General features: G+C 41.8%; 1 protein-coding gene across 5 annotated transcripts in view; it reads right to left on the bottom strand.

Annotated features, from left to right (window-relative positions):
* KIAA0319L (KIAA0319 like) overlaps positions 1–16,847 on the bottom strand; it is a 32,888-nt gene extending 16,041 nt beyond the window's left edge. For all 5 annotated transcript variants that reach the window (XR_003256674.1, XR_003256675.1, XM_026085929.1 and 2 more), the window contains exons 1-6: positions 16,686–16,847; positions 10,822–11,531; positions 5,221–5,512; positions 2,974–3,075; positions 1,998–2,095; positions 773–860 (exon numbers count right to left, since the gene is read on the bottom strand). Coding sequence is in view for 3 of the 5 variants with exons in the window: in XM_026085929.1 (XP_025941714.1) it covers positions 773–860; positions 1,998–2,095; positions 2,974–3,075; positions 5,221–5,512; positions 10,822–11,531; positions 16,686–16,827 (1,432 nt within the window). In the remaining 2 variants the exon portion in view is untranslated. The remainder of the gene's footprint in view (positions 1–772; positions 861–1,997; positions 2,096–2,973; positions 3,076–5,220; positions 5,513–10,821; positions 11,532–16,685) is intronic.
* Positions 16,848–17,127: the final 280 nt, after the last annotated feature.

The raw sequence follows: 17,127 nt of genomic DNA, 5'->3' as shown, positions 1-17,127 counted from the left end.
AAAAAAAAAAAGGGAAGTGAACTGCCACCAGGCTAATACTCTAGAAATGACTGCTCTTGAACATCCTTGCTAATTTAGAGAGTGCAAGAGCACTTCTTTGGCCACAAAGGTTGTGGAAAAAGTCTCACTGAAGTGTGCAAAACAAAGTTCTTTTGCATAAAAGGAGATGCAGAACCTGTGGTGGGACCTTCCCTCTTTACACAGCCTATCTAAAAAGGGACCTGGTGACACAGTCAACACAGGCTCCTGGTATTTACAACAGCTCATTTGCAAACCATGTCTTTAAAAGCATCTTACAGTAGGGAATTAGATTTGACTTAACCTGCCTGTGGCTGGGAATGATATTCTTTACCGGACAGGGAAGAAAAGAACCTTGAAAGGAGCTTCAAAGCTCTGGCTTCCCTTCATTTCCTGATCCTGCTGCTATAAGCTTTTTACCCGGTTACAGCTAGTTTGTATTGAAGCAGTGGTTTTCCAAGGCCAGGCATTTGCTAAGCGCTTCTGAAGCAGTATTCCTGTTCTTTATTGAATGATTGGTCTATATTCAGTATAGCAGAGATAGCTATGTGTATTCATAGTAGTTTCGCATTTTAGCAAATGACTTAACACACTTAAAAATAAAATACTTGTATGTATACTGAGTTCACAGCACAACGAATTCTCACTATGTTAATCCAAGGTCCAATCAAATAAGCAAAATACCATGATACAGGTATCATGGTTTAACAGAGACAGATGAAGTTAAGAAAAGATGCAGTTCCTCTGAACTCACTTGGATTCACTGTCACATTCACATAACCCTCTCCGTGTGCATTTTCCCCATCAACAGTGACTTTGAATTCGTAGAGACCAACAGTAAGCTGAAAAGACAAAAGATTATTTAACTTCGAATAGTAGAAACTTGCCAGGAGCTTTGGCCTTGTATCACATTAGGAGCATAAACACATGCAGTTATGTTCCAGTCTATACATAGAAGGCAGAGGATGGCTTCCAAGCCAGAGCGACAGTAGGTATCTTTTAGTTTACAATGGCTACGCAGAAACCAAAGACTAATACTTCTTACTGCCACAGGTGACACAGGCTTGTCAGTCAAGCTTGATTTTCTAGCAACAACAGGCAAACAGAAGAGATAGAGATTAGTTCAGCTTGTCTGGCCAGTGGAATGTGTGCTAGCAGACTGCATTTGAGATGAGAAAGGCTGCATGTAAGAGAAGAAAATCTCCTCCTGAGTGTCTTTACAAAGAAAAGTATTTCTTCTAGATGGCATGAGCCAGGCAGTCACCCCCTCTTGGTTTAGCATCGAGTGATGAAGGAAAGGGCTAAGGACTAGATGCTAGACAACAACCACGGTGTCCGAAAGACTGAAACCCTGAAAAGACAGGCATGCTCCTTTTGAAGGGCTTTTTTCTGCATGGTGTCATGATTAAAGCCTGTAAATGTTTTTGAGCGCATTAGAATTCAAAATGCTCAGGAGAGTGTCCCATAAAAACAAAATTGTGTCATCATGCATTATTTAAAGTCATTCTAAGAATCCCCACATGCAAAAAACGACAATCCTTTCACTGGGTTAGAGCTTGTCTTAAAGCAGCAGTCAGGAGCTTTCTATGCTGATTCCATTAATGAGAGTCATGGAATACCTGAACTCTTGTGTTCAGTGGGGAGTACGAGGCTTCAGACCTAAACTGACTACCACATTGTTTCAGTAAAAGAAATATTCACAGCCGTTCGTTAAATTGTGCCATTTGTGTATGGTTTGACATGCTGCTTGTAGGCAGCTTTTAGATCCTGAAATCAATTTCTTCTTTCCCCCATGCCAGATCAATCTTCTCTCTATAAGAGACTTAGAACAAGGCTTGCAGTCAAATGTTGGCTGCCTGCCCATCATGCAGTTTCCTATTCATCCTGAAATCACATACAAGTCTTTCCTGGCTGCCAGGGTTCCCATCTTCTCCATTTGGCATTCCACACAGCAGGATACTAAGCAGCAAAAGCTTTACCTTAGATAACTTAAGGGTCTGGGAGGGCTTCCCTTCCATTTCTCCACTGTAGTCTTTTGGATGAGTAATGAGTTCCCATTCATAGGAATAACTGGTGCCTTAGAAAAAAAAAAGTTCTAGAAGTTAATTCTTAAGAGATCACCTTCTCCTTTCTGCCATGCTAAAGAAAAGCAAAGGTGTTAAACATTTACAAGGTCCATTCTGCTGCACTATGGAGAAATAAGACAGCATGGAGTTTATATTGCAGCTTTTTGGGAATAAACCCAGGAAGAGAGACAATCTGTGCTTCTAAGCACATTTACTCTGGAGCCAAAAACCCTCTTGCAGCCTCTGAGGCATTAGAGAGCTTTGGAACACTCACAGCTCCAGGATGTTGAGAGAAGTCTTTCTGTGCACACAAATCCTGCAGGCACACCATAAAGCCAGTTTTTGAAAAGGAATGCATCCCATTTACCAGTGTTGCTGCACAACATGTAACATGCTTGCCTCTCCTTGKCAAGTCCCTCACTGCCATTGCAGACAGAGCTATAAATGTGAACCTCACAAATACCCGCAAACAATTTGCACGATGAAATGAAGAGCGCATAGAAATACATTCCTCAGCACATCAACCCCCCCCAAAGTCAGACTTTAATCCAGCAGATGAGAAATCACTTGCTAAGACAGGCTGTCACAAGCCTTGCAAGCAAATATTACCAATAGGTGCTGAAGATCCACTGCCTCCTCACATAGCACTTTGAGGATAAGCTATCTCCCAACTCTAATCTAATGATTTTGTGACATTTTCAAGGCTTTTGTCTCTTGCTATTTTCTGTGAGAGGCCGCAGGGGTAACAGTACAGGAGGTCTAGTTTCTACAGGAAACTTTTCTCTGATGGAAGATGTTTTCAAGACTGTCCTTATTTAATGCTGTATCTAATGTTTATTTGTCATTTCACCATCACGTGCCCTTAGGAGAACTCCCAGTGAAGCCTTACGAGGTGGTGGTTCAGGAAGCACAAACGCATTCAGTTGAACTTCATTCTTTGGCAGGGTCACTTGAACGCTGTCTCCAGCAGAAACTACCAGCTCCTTTATAACTGAGAGGGAAAAAAAAAAMCCACAGAATTGAAAGAGGAACAGGAAAAAATTAGACACATACATAAAAACTGCCTTGGCTTCAGAGTTTGGAATAAAAGCCAGCTACAAATAGCTGTATTTTGTAAACATCCCATCACTTGATAGAGCTCCTGTTTCAGGTTTCAGACTCATTTTTAATGCAAAAACACTAATGGGGTTTTACAATTTTAGGGCAAGCCCAAAATTACTCAGTCACGTCTCTCTCTTTTACAGATACTATGCAGCTCCTGCTCCTTTGGTAAAAAGCTGAAACGTGATCCCCTGACCTTGTACAGGGGCCTCTATTCAACCAGGTCCAGCAGGTTGAGAAGGGTTTTACCTGACAGGTTTTCAGGAGAAAACCCAGATGCACTCTCACGGCTAGAGCAAGACAAACATTGCTATTTACTGAACAGCAATTTTAGGTCTTTACAAATATGAGGTATTCAAAATATTTCTTAGTTTAAGAAAATTGCTTGAGGGCTAACAGATTTTTTAAAATCTGCATAGCTACCACATTCATGCTATGAGAACTCAAAATACAAAGCTTTTCCTTTTACTTATATTTTCTCTTCCTCCCCTTCTTTTCCAGTTTGGAAAAGTCAGTAGTATTTCTTAAGACTTTTCTTGCAATTCTTTCTCAAATAAATTGACAGGTAGGTTGCTTTTAAAGACTACTCAGTAAAGACATGAAAAATGTGGTCTGCGGTATTTTTTCCTGCTTGTTATTAGCATTAAGATGACCAGAAAGCTGACTGCATTTCTTAAGAACATCTCTTTGCCGCCTCCTCCTCCTCTTCCCTTCCCATTTGTTTTATTTTATTATTTTTTTTAATTTTCAGGCCTGGGAATTATGCCTAGAAAACAAGAATTAAAGTTTGCTATTCCCTAGTCTGACCCTATTGAAGATAATATTTCAAATATATGCACCAAAAGTCTAAGTTAAAAAAGATAGGGAAAATGTTATTAAACATTTAGCCTTCCTTCCAACAGTTTGTTAGCTATTGGAATTAATTAGTTAACTAAAAGAAAACAAATTCATCAAACCCTCCTTTTCCTCTTAATTACCCAGTCTCCTGGGATATTATAACTCCATCAGTCTTTCAGTCCCAAAGAGTTCCAAGGCAAAAGGAAATGTGACCTTCTAGTAGAAAAAAAGAGACAAAACCCCCAAACCCCTTTTGGAAAAACAACCCTTCACATCATCTTTCTATTATTTAGCGAAACAGGAGGCCCTAGCTACATTAATTTTCCAACACAAGTCACTTAAGTCATTTAATATATATTTTCCAGCTTTAGCTGGGTAAGTCTTTAAAGAGAACAGCAACTTGTTAGTATAAGCACTCAATTAGCTTCCTGCCAAAAAGTTTTTGGAGGCAACATTTCCTTTACACTTTCCATTTGTTCCCTTCTAAGGGAAAAGGAACCCTCAAATCAAAAGAATTCAGCCATGGATACTACAGCACACGGGATTAACTGAATTTTGAGATATTACACAACGAGTACACACCATTCCATGTAAGCACACATCCTTGCAGGGTGAGCTAATGGCCTGGGCGGGCTAACATAGAACTATCCAAAGCGCATTTTTGGTTTCACACATTTTCATATTGTTCTTTTAAGAAATATCTCTGTGAACAGAAACATGTCATTTTTCTGCAAAGCAAAGCATGGCTAATGGCCAAGTACACTGTTCTCCATAGCTAAACTGTGCACTGACATTTCAGGGAGGAGAAAAATCAGTTACAACCCATTATGAACAGACATTAAGATTTCTGCTCAACTTGACAGACAGTGGCATGTCATAACTGCTGAAAGAATGTTTCACATGATTATGCCTTGCATCAAATCTCATCTTTCACTTTTGGAATGAAGATATCACCGTTACTTTCAAGCTGTTCTTAGAAACAGATCCAAAGGTTACACGCAGATTTGTTATGTTAAAATCCCATTCCAGGTCTTCATGAGTTAATGGGGACCAACTGGAACATGTGCTGAAGAACCTGTCTCAACACCCTTTAAAAGATACCATAATTCCTGAAATTATCCAGTGTTTTTCAATGCTGCAACAGCTTGTCAACAAAACCTAAATAAATGAGAGCTGCTGGAGCACTGTATGTTCTCACCTGGGGTGGGGGCAGTAGTACTTGGTGATACAGCAGTGTCAGTGTGGATTGTGGGAACACTGCCATTTGTGGGGACACCACTTGGCACAGAAGTAGCAATCTGCATCTTCATTGTGGTTCTCCCCTGCACAGCACTGACTGTGGGCAACATATCTGAGGAGTGAGGATGGACAAAAGCATCATCTGGCTGCCTAGGTTTTTCGGTCTTTCCAACGGCTGTCAAGCCCAGAACTACAGGACTGGAGAACGTAGCCAACGCTGATGGTTCTGGTGCAGATGTTCCTGTGAGGACCTGGAAATGAAAAAGTAATCTTAGTTTGACTGAAGTCTGAATGTCAACTTTGTTTCACTATATTGATTTCACAGAGGACCCAAATTCCTTTGGATTATGCTATATATCAAACTCCACCAGAAGTTAAGACTTCACCTCCTCTGATTAGAGGAGGTGAAGACTCCCTTGTTTGTTTTTCCCCAACAAGAGGGATGTTTTGCTGCTTTCTCTTCTCTCTTCTAGAATTTTTCTCCCTACTCTTCCAGAGTTCCTACTCCAGAGCAGATAGGCCATTTCCAGTTCAGCAGAACACCAGTTAAGATCTTAGACCTGAAGTACTGCATCTGAAGTACCACTGCTGTTGATGTGGCAAACATGGCAGAAAATCCTAGGTTCAAAATTGCAGTGAATAGAGCTAAAAGAACGGAGAGGTAGAATAAGACAGAAGCAGAAAACAGGGACCAGGAAATAGGGTTCACTTTGGCCACTTATTCTGGCCGTGCATTCCTTTTTCTGAAGCTATGTAGTTGGCAAGCACAAAGGAAGAGGATTCCAATGGCATTTTTCTGTAATCATCAAATCATTGCAGCAAGATGATATTTATTTCAGAATCATTCTTCAAAGCAAGGTGACGTGACACAAACAGTTCCCTGAGTATGTGCCACAGGAGATGCTGCTGGGGCAGGGACCTAACCTTGCGGGCAGAAAGCTTGCGCGCATCCATGCAGGATGAGCCATTTTATTGCAAATAATCAAAGTGGACAAGAACAATTTCCTTTTTCATCAGAAAATTCCTTTTACAGTACCTATCCCCATTCAGGTTCTCAGCCTGCAGGGCAGTACCCTGACAATTCACCTTTCACCATAAAATACACGTGTACATTTTGTTGAGCTAACTCTATTTTGGGAACATCTGCTAAATACTTAAAATGAAGCAATTTACCAACTTTGACTTAGGAAATGTTTTGTAGCTGAATTGCCCAGCACTACTCCCCGCTAGAGCAGCTGATCAAAAGCTCGTATTGGAGGAAACATTCTCAGGCTTTTATACAACGCTACTGGCATTCAACCCAGGAAATGGAAACAGGAAAAATGCTCGAGACCACAGTGGGTGACATCTTGTCAGTAAATGGGCTGGGCTTCAGAAAACAGTTAAAGGCCAGTAGTAAAAATAAAGCTGTCCCTGCACGTACTGGAACAGCCAGCCAAGCCAAAAGCAGCAAGAAAAGAGTTGAAAGCTTCTCTGCAAGAATTTTTTTGTACTCTTGGGCTAATCATGTCCTTTCCCCACGCCTCAGCTAACTCTCCCTCAATCACGGAATTCAAAAAACTTAAACTCATTTGAATATTTAATGAACTTTCAAGCTTCACGGACAGAAAAACACACACTACTTATTAGCATTATGGGCACAAACTGTTTTTCTACATTTGCTTACTTGTTGATGGGCTTCCTCTATCTTTAGCGAAACTACAGGTTATCTGGAACAGAGGCAGGCAAGATCTGACACACTGCTCCGGCTCTCAGCAGCAGCCTCAGGACAGCCAGCTGTTCCACGCAACGCACCACAACCTGCAGCTCTAGTCAACTAGAGTTACTGACTCCCTTTTGCTAAGTAAGCAAATAAGATAAAGTTAGAAATACCAGCACTCCAAGAGGACAAGAGCAGAACCACCAGGCAGGAGCTCAAACACTTGAGACAGACTATTTAGAAAAGGCACAGGAGCAGAAAGTCTCCATGACTTTTCACAGCTATGGGGAACCACTTTTTGCTTAGCAAGAACCAAGGCACAGGGGTGCCAAGAACAGCTGTCACAAATGGTGCAGAGGAGATGAGCATCTACCCGCTGGGCGCAACAACTGAGACCTCAACTTTGCTCAATAATGTTCTCAATGAGCTGGATGTTTCCCCGACTCATTTTTTAATGTCTAGAAACTCTACAGTTTAGAGATCCTCCTCCTCCTCCCAAAAGTCTTCAGGACGAATTGACAGCCAAACATCTGCAGAGAGCTCAAATTAGATAAGCTTTGCCTGGGGCAATGTAACAGCCAAAATGCCTCTAATGCTTGCAAGCTGAGACATTTCTTATCTTTACTCCAGAACCCAGAATTCTTTAAAGCAAAGAACAGAAGACTTCATTCTTCGGGATAAAGAAGGAGACTAGAAGTTTGCCAGCTGTCCTATCTTATTAGCTTACAAAATAGACAGAGAAAAGTGGCATATTGGTCTGAGTGAACATGTGAGCGTCAGATGCTTTTGAATCCTACCCCTAACTCCCTTTGGCCTGGGACAAGTGACCTGGCCTCCCTATCTTAGGGTTCCTACATCTGTAAAATGGAACTAGAGCAACTATGCGCATCTGAATTTGCGCTGAACATTAAGTTACCTGAAAAAAAACAATATTGCGTCCAGGAAGCTTATTTTATTTAAACAGGAATTAATTCAGTGAGCCTAGTCTGAATATACAAAGCAGGCTCTTTGCAGCTCAGATTGCGTCTTTAGTAGTTCGCACTAGGTACAGTGTCTGTGAAGACTTCTGAGACACTCAACAAATATGGGGAATGCCACCAACCATTACAGAATTAGTGCTGTGAAAGAGACYTTTCCTGTTTCCTCATATGGTAAAAAGTGCCCCAAACTAGCAGGATGTATGACAGTATGAACTGAAACTCAGGTTTGCTAGGGCCAACCGTAGCCAAAATTGCGAAGTTCTGAATGTGGGAGTGAGCTCCCTTTTGACTGTTGCAACAACTCCACTTTGAAGACTGCAGCTTTCTCCACAGCCTGCCTGCAGACATGCTGCAGTGCTGCAGTAACCATCTTCATCAGCAGTGCTGCACTTCAATACTTATCTTGATTGGCTATTAAATTCAGTGCTGTATCTTAAAATTGGCAAATATTTCCTATAACAGGGCAGGAACCGAGATTTTGGTGCCTGGGAAATGTCACTCACTTTAATGGAAAAGCACTCATTTCTCTTGCTTAGGTAAGGGCTGATGAGCAGGGTGGACTGCAGTTCACTTACACGCTCCTTCATCCATCTCTGGCACTATACTATCTATACTATAAAACCACAAATTAATGCCAGTTGTACATTAGCAAATGACACCGCACATGACTATTGAGCTGTCAGAAATGCAAGAGGAAAATTAAAACTCAGTGAGTTCCAAGGCAATGTTTTCCTAAAACAGTCCCTTGACCTTTGCCCAAGCCTTCAGGAGCAAAGGAAAAAGATCTGCCTTGCCACCCATTCAATGCTCATCAACAAAAGGGAAGAATACGCATATTAATTTCTCTCCCCCCCCTTTAGAGAGGAGTTAAGAGCCAGTTTGACCTCATATGTCTTCTCCCACTTGAGATGTTTGATGCTCCCAGGTACAAACTACTTTGCATGCAGTAATGACCAAGTATTCTCCGCACCTTCCAGCCTACCTGCCAAACCTCCTTTAAGAATACAAGTATTAAATGTACTGCATTCACCTGCTAAAGCAACATGCTCTGTGCACTCAAATCTAGCCCAAGTGTAATTCGATTGATTTCAGCACATGTGTAACATTATTTATTTTGGCCCATTACCAACCCAACTTGGAAAACTCCTTGCTTTAGCATCTCTCTCCTGCAAAGGCTGGCCATGTCCCAAGCGCACAGCCCTGAATGTTATATCCTTGGCCCAAATTAAACTGAAATGCAAGGACAGTTGCATAGCTTGTCTTATATTTTGCCAGAGAAAGTTGGATGATTCAATAATCAAGGAATTAGCCCAGGGCTGGGTAGAACCAAGTTCAACTCAATACCCTAGTTGAGTATTAATTTTTATCCTGCTTCTCCTTAAAAACTCTATCCTAAATCTCAGAAATGCGAGTGCCAGGAATTCCATCACAGTCAATCTATTTTAGTAAAAAATTTTTATTTTGATGAACCTGCATTTTGTCAAAAGAGCCAGACTCTTACTAGCAAAAAACAATACAGAAAAGGAAAAAAAAAAAAATCTTTCTCCAGCACATTTTCAACAGTTCACCTTAATAACAAACTAGAGCACTTCCTAAAGATGGTAAATCTTGGAAACTCAACAATATTCAATAGGCAACTAATCCACCTAATTTAGTAATATTTGCAATCTGTTTATCAGGCAGGCACCTAACAGTAATATGACAACTCAGAAAGCTGCAACACTGCAAACTGAACAGGCAGGGAGATACAATAACTACTACCCAAGCGCAAAAGAAGGCATTTAAGACTGTCTGCAAAGCCACCTCCCCAGATGTTGCACACATATCAGCTAAGAGAACGGGGTCACTGCGTAAATCTCAAATCTTAGGAAGAACGAACAGGCAGGGTAGAAATGCTGCAGTATTGCAGGGGAGAGAAAAAGCTGAGATCATGAATCAGTCCTAAACGCTGCGGGGTTCTGGGATATCAAACATTCGTAAAGTTTTTCCGCATCATTTCACAAGCACCCAGGCTGCCCTGGAATTCGCAGCGGTGTCCTTTGGCTGCTCTCCACATCCTGCTCTGCAGGGTGGTGGCTCAGATTGGTCACAGCCCTACCTGCAACCGAGAGTTGCAAACAAGGGAGAGAAATAAATTCAGTTAAGTTTCCAGAACAAGAACATGACTACAGGAAAAAGCACCAGGCTTCAACAGTGCCAAATCCTAGAAACATGGCAGAAGATATTTAAGAAATCGTTTCACAAAGCAGGATTCTTCCTATATCACCATCACTACTACAGGGGCTTCTTTGTGTGATAAGCTTCAAAAAAGTATTCACAGATTTAAATACACAAACATCATTTAATGATTCAAATGTGTCAATTTCTGTTGAGACAAATATCTAGAATTACTAGATTAACATTTTACATTTTTAGAGTAGAGTCTAAATTGGTTTCACTTAACCAATGTCATAAGTTTTTGCGGATTTGAGAATCTGAAGCCCTCTGAAAACAGAACAAAAAAATTAATGTGTTAACTCAAATAAGTGAGCTGACATGAAAATACATTGGAAACTCTACACCTAAGTCTACAAAATAATGCACTTAACTGCCTCAGTTCAATACACTCAAAAGGAAACAGCTCATTTTATTTTTGTGGACCTAAAAAGATACTTTATAGGTAACACTTTTCAACTCCCAGGCACTCTCTATTAACATCACATCTCACCTTTCTTTCTCATCTGGCAAGTACATTGTGTGATTATACGAGGGATAGGCACCATCATGACTTCAGTCTCCCCCCACCTCCCCAAAGCTAGTTATCCAGATGAGAGAAGAAAGCAAGACCAGGCAGAAGAATGGTAGCAATCCAAGCCAGTCCCATTTCAGCCCCAGCACTTACCTGCAGAAAGTCAGTGCCATTTGCATCACTTGATCTATTCACATTATTGCTTTTAGGAGGGAATGGGCTTGTGGTTTTCTGCTCTCTTGAATTCTGTCCATTTTTAAGTGAGTCTTTCTTTTGACTTGGATGGCCTTCAGGAACAGGCCCRTCCTGCACTGAAGACCTAAGTACTTGTTGATCCTTCCTCTCTGTTTCACTTCGGCTTCTTCTGGATTTGCTGTCTGGAGGTCTGGCTGGCCGGCCAGCTGCAGTCCCACCACTGGGGACAGCTGCTATATCCCTTTTCAGAAGATCCACTCTGCCAYGTGCCAAGTTCCATTTCTGGAAGGACCTCCGCAGTCTTTTTTTGCCTCGGACAGKGATGCCCCAATCCAACCACTTGTGAAGCCAGGTCTTTGCATCCCCTTCTGTTTGATACTTTAAGAAGTGCTCTGTGCTTTTTGATTTCTTTAAAAACACCAAAACAGAGTCAGAAGAGCCAGTCCTGTTTGCCTGACACATGCCAGGCATAGTGCAGTTCACCTGGATGCACATATTTTCCAAGAACCAAAAGGCATCACAGGCAGGGCTCTGGCAGCAAGCAGTCTGACAGGACTGTACAGTATGAAATCCTTCCAGAAGCCGTAAATGGCCATCTTCCCACGATCTCAAACGGCAACCAAATAAGATCTTCCCTAGCTGGCATTTAGATCTGTTCCAATTTGCATCTGAGAAAGGGAAAAGAAAGAGAAATAAAGAAAATTCTCAATTCTTTAAAGCAGTGGACAATAAATCCTCATTGCTATTGTCAAGGTGAATTTAGAGCACAGGAGTGATGTGGGAGAGAGCGAGAACAGTGAACTGTGGGCCTTCCTCGAATCTATAGCCAGCTATACTATCTAGTACTTGCATATGACTAAGCAACAATCCACTATCTGCATGTCAGTTTTTCYTCTTATCAATGGGGCCATTACCCAAATTTGAGAGTAATGAGGCTAAAACCATCAAACTTGTAGAGCTCTTGAAAACATAAAAATGAAAAGAAATCTTAGCTGATGCTTTTGCAGCCAAAGCTTGAGTTCAACGTGCAAGCCCATCTCATTCGATACTTAAGTTCCTCTAAGGACACAAACCTTCTCTAGCAGGTAGAGAACACATCACTTTTGACAGCTCAACTAYAAAATCATGTTTTATAGGAAGGCCACTTGTATTTCTGGAACATCCCACTCAAGCGTTGATTTTTCTACAGACTATACAACAAAAGAAGTCAAAAGTGAAACAATTCTCTTTTAGAGAAGACTAATGCACAGAATGAACAATGAAGCCAWGGTTCCCAGCAAGTTAAGAGCCAGAATTGAACCTGGGAGTCCCAAGTCCAAATTCTTATTCTAGCTCCTAGATAACACTGCCTCTCAGCTCTGCTGCCCATATTTTCCTTGAAGGAGAACTTCAGAATCAACGGCCCTGGCTTGTTTAATTCTCTCCCATGCTGAAGTGAGGTCAAKGCCAATTACTTTAGCTGAAGTTCTTTCATTTGAGTCGGAGAAGTCATTACATCTTCCAGAACAGTGGTCTGCAAGGCCTATCCTCCCCACCTGCTTTGCTGTGGTGCTTTCTGTAATAGAAATCTGTCAAATATTTTATTAAAGAGTCAAGTTACTTCATATCTCACATCAGGGGTAAAGAAGCAACTGCTTTGCATACGGATTTTTTTTTAAGCATGAAAAATTAGAGTGCTTGCATGGATCAATGGATTAAAGGCTTCCAAAATTCAGAGCTCTGCAGATTAAGGATGCCCTAAAAATAGACTAATGACCTATGGGACTGTTACCCTGTGCTGTGTTCAGCATCCAAGGGATAATAGGTCACTGGAAGATTACTTTACAAACTATGTCACTGGACTGAGTTGTGCAGCTGCCTGTTAGGAAGGGATTTCTTGGACACAACACAAAAGAGAAACTTTGTTCTTTATTATACCCAATGATGTTCACTATAGYTGAAATTAAACAAATTAAGCAGGCGTGAAGAAGAGGCTACTGTTCTGTGTCTCTCTCACTCCCCCCTACAAAGAATTCCCATCCCACTTCTTTCATTCCCAAGTTAGAAACACATTAAAGATACATGTTGAGCACAGGAGAAAGGCCACAAAAAACTCCAGATCATCATCCATTGATTAAAAATAATTTGGTGATGGCACTGCAGGATGTTTTATGATTCATGAAATAAAAGTATGCAAGGTCCCCACTGCCCCACACAACATGATTGACACCCCAGCTGAGCCAGGGCAGGCTTAAGTAGCACGAAGTTTTCTAAATGCCAAACGCTGAACAGACATCAGTGCAAAGGGGAAAGATTTTTCTGATCAAGTCTGGAGTTCACAAGCAGTGGTCAAGCTAAACTTCCTGAAAGGCCTGACACCAGTCCTGCAAAACTATCTGAGAATACAGCAGTGTAGGGGAATGTAGGTGCCTTCTGCTCTGGCTRTTTTAGGCTGCTTTAAGCATTTAGCTTCAGGACTTTAAACTCTTGCTGTAGAGACACCTACCYCATCCTGTTGAGAGGGCAAGGAACTCTGACCCTCTGAATCACAGCTAACACCCGAAGCAGGGGATATAAAGGTACTGTGTCCTTCCCCTTCCTCTTGCACCATCCCCAGCACCTCCTGGATAATCTCGTTTGACCAGAGAAGGTGAGTGGGGAAGACAAGGGGCATATTTCTTTGTGATTCAGTTATCCCAAACACCACAGTACGTGTAACTCAGCTTTTCTACTACTAATCAATAAAGGAATCCAATCACAATGACTTCCTCAGACCCAGGACAGATTAGATTGTTTAAAATGAAAGGTCATATTCATGTCCCTTTTGGGTAGAATCTCTTGCCACGTCAGCAAAAATTTCARCTCAAAATGGGAACTCATACCCCCATGAGGGGAGTTTGTTTTTGAGACACCAGAAAGAAGGAAGTGAAGGTAGYATTTATAGCTCATTTGTGAAGCCAGCTCAGCAACAGCAGTTTGCAAACAGAGGGCTACAGAGCGCCAGCATCAGCTGTCACAGAACGCACTTGAGATGTGTGACCTCGTCACTGGGGACCAGTGCTCTCACTGGGTGTCTGAACCCACAGCTGTGAGGAGGGAAAAGCTCTTCACCCAAGAAAAGTCCAAATGCAATGTCTAAATGAAACATTGCACACGTTCAACAGAAAGAGAAGCTCACAATAGCACCTTTAAAACCAGCACTATCCTTGTCACRCTTCATCAACCCAGAGCCCTTCCTTCGAGAGCAAGCAGACGGCAGCCTGGCCGCCCAGGGCAAACAACTGACCTCGTTACRCTCCGAAGTGCTTGGACTGGCAGTCACCCTGGGATGACACTGTGCACACAGGCAGGGAGAGGCAGCTGGCACTAACCTGATGGGTCTGGAGCCAGGATGAAGTACAAGGAATGCACACACACACAGAGATTGGACTTTGGGAAACAAGTTATAAATGGAAGGATAACAATATTGCTGTGAATTTCAGGAGGATCTTATCCATTGAGTCAATTTAGCCTAAAAATTCACTTTCTGTTAAAGGTGAAGCACTGTCTCTAATGAACCCTATGTGAAAGAAATCTGCTACCCTGCTGTCCACATCTCTGGYCCACCAGGGAAATTCACCTGGCCTGTTCACAGTTCATTCTGTCCTACAGGAACACACTATGGGCTGAAAGAATTGTTCCGATGAGAAGCCAGCAACTCCYACTTGTAGCCTACCAGAGAGATCTTCACTAGGTAGACATGTACCTGTAGCAAACTAAAAAAAGGCAGCTGTGAGTACAGCCAGCGTTACTAATTCAGTCCAGATCCAACTCTGACTGCTCCAGATCTAATTAAAAAAAGGGGGGGGGGAAGGGTTCACTAGAACCATCAATGTAGCCATCTCCTAGCTGCCTTCTCCAGGAGAGCAGACAGGCATCACATATGGTAGGACAGAAAACAGAGCAGCAGCTCTATTTACTATACACAATGTCAGGCATATGACAAGTCAGAGCCATGGCCCTTCCCTGCTATTAGAATAAGCTACATAGCAGAGGAGAAGGAATTRGACACTACTGGTATAATGCAAGATTTGCAGAAAACCAGAAGACAGAGCCATRAACAATCTGTTCAGTCCCTTCTAGTTCATGGTGCTGGATGAGATGCAACAGTGCACAGCAGCTGTACACAGGATCTTCCAGACTGGTCAGACTAGCAGACCGGTAAATCTGCTTGCTGACAGCATTAGTGCCAGCACCTTTAGAGGAAAGCACAAGAAACCTCTCAGGAGGAGTGTCCCTGAGGATAAGTTTTCTCCTAAAGACCAGTAGCCTAACCAGCTTAGCACAGTAAAAGTCACAKGACTATTACATATTGTGTGTACTCAGTAATTTCTGAACACTTATTTATTTCTAGTATTCAATAGACAAAATGCTGCCCTTCTCAACTGGCACAGAGTTCCTGTTTCTGAGAGGCAGCTCAGCTTTGCTGAGCAGCAAGGGAATTAAAAGGTTAAGAACAGTTTCTAATAATAAGCTCAGGTTCACAAACTTATTTTGGCAGTTAATGCCTATTGATATCAGATTAATGATTAAAGGCTTGACTTTATAGACCCTTTTTAATCTGTCATATGTAACCAATTATGTCAATATAGTTCCTCTTACGTARTTCTGCACAATCACACCAATTCCTACACAATCATGACTCCTCTTCAGTTTAACAAACTCTGCTGGCTAAGTAACTCAAACAAAACCAAAAGAACAGGGACCTCAATGTGGAAAAAGTGTCCACATAAGCAGAGCTATGTCACAAATAATTAYATTTGTTTCCATACACACATCAGCCTTCACAGTTCTAAGTCTCCCAAGTATATAAGCCCTCAAATACTGCAGTAGTGTACGGAACACCCTGCTAGCACAACGTATGATCCACCACTCTCGCCCTAGGCTTCTGAAATATTACTAAAGACAGGAAAGACTAAGCAAGAAGTCCAGTCCACAAGGAAACATGCAATCCATCAGATACACCATTGAAACACTAAGTACTGAGCACACTTTGCTAAGAACAGGAATATAAATGCATCTTTCCGGGTTCTAAATCAGCAGATTAAGGTCACACAGCTCACGAGCTTAATCAAATCTATCACTTGGTAAGTATCCAGGAAAGCCCAGTGAAACAACAGGGACTCTGTGGCAGCCTGCATAACGCACCCACCTAAGGACAGAAAAGAAAAAAGAAATCTGCTTTTCATATCATGCTAACATTAAGATGTAGCAATCTTCCAGCAAAGACAAAGCAGTTGGCAGCTGTCACACAGGTTAACATATACTGAAGTCACCACTCTCTCAAGCCTGTAATTCACCACAATTTGAACAAAACCAAAACGCACAGAACAAACTTTCTTATCTTCACTAACATTTGGTAAGTGCTAGGTGCACACGTGGGAAAAATACATCATCTCCCTGGTAAATATTTGGCCTCAAAAACACTCACAGGAGCTTAACACTTCTCTCTGAAAAGTCTCACTCTGAACCTTTTCAATACAAAACAAAACAATCCATCACATGAACACTTCCATACAAGCCACCAATTTGGTTATTTACTCAGGCAGGAGGCTGGTTGCTCAAGTTTGAACAGGAAATAATACCAAGCACAACAATTCTCTGTAGGTAAATTCAGATTATTGACACACTGTGTTTGGGGGGGGGAAGTCTTAAACATTAGAGTGCTGAAAAATGCTCTTGGCTTTCCAAACAGCTTCAAGTATTCCTTAGATGAAATTATTTTCCCAGAGTATCACTTTAAGTGAGAGGGATAAATATAAATAAAAATACAGATACAGTCCCAGAGAGAACATAAAAAACACCTGTTGAGGAGCACAAGGCACACAGGCAAGCACACAAGTAGAACAGGTGCAGACTTCTCAGCTGCCTTGCAGGTTGTCCCAGGCAGTATTGTGATAAAAATCGAGCGCCAATGCTGAATTTGACTTCCAACCTTTTCTCCATGGCCTTCGTGGGCAGCAACAGGGCTCTAGAAACATATAAGAAAGAGAAAACATCTATCAGCAATTGATATGTTTTTGCAAGGACCAGTCAACAAAGTGATGAGCACGGAACATTTGTGGAGGAAAGGGACTGCCTAATCTTATCTGTTGTGACTTAGTCCAACTGCTGCTAAGTAACTATCAGTATTGCGATACTGAAATGAGACCTGAAGTAGCAAAGCTTCCAGCTGTTGAGCTGCAGTGCGCCACCATGTCAGCCTTTTTCACCAGTCTTATGATCCCCCCTCTAGACCACRCCACT

The sequence above is a fragment of the Apteryx rowi genome, unplaced genomic scaffold, assembly GCF_003343035.1.
Source record: "Apteryx rowi isolate R43461 unplaced genomic scaffold, aptRow1 scaffold_68, whole genome shotgun sequence".
NCBI lineage: Eukaryota > Metazoa > Chordata > Aves > Apterygiformes > Apterygidae > Apteryx > Apteryx rowi.
This window is presented reverse-complemented; position numbering and strand designations above follow the sequence as displayed.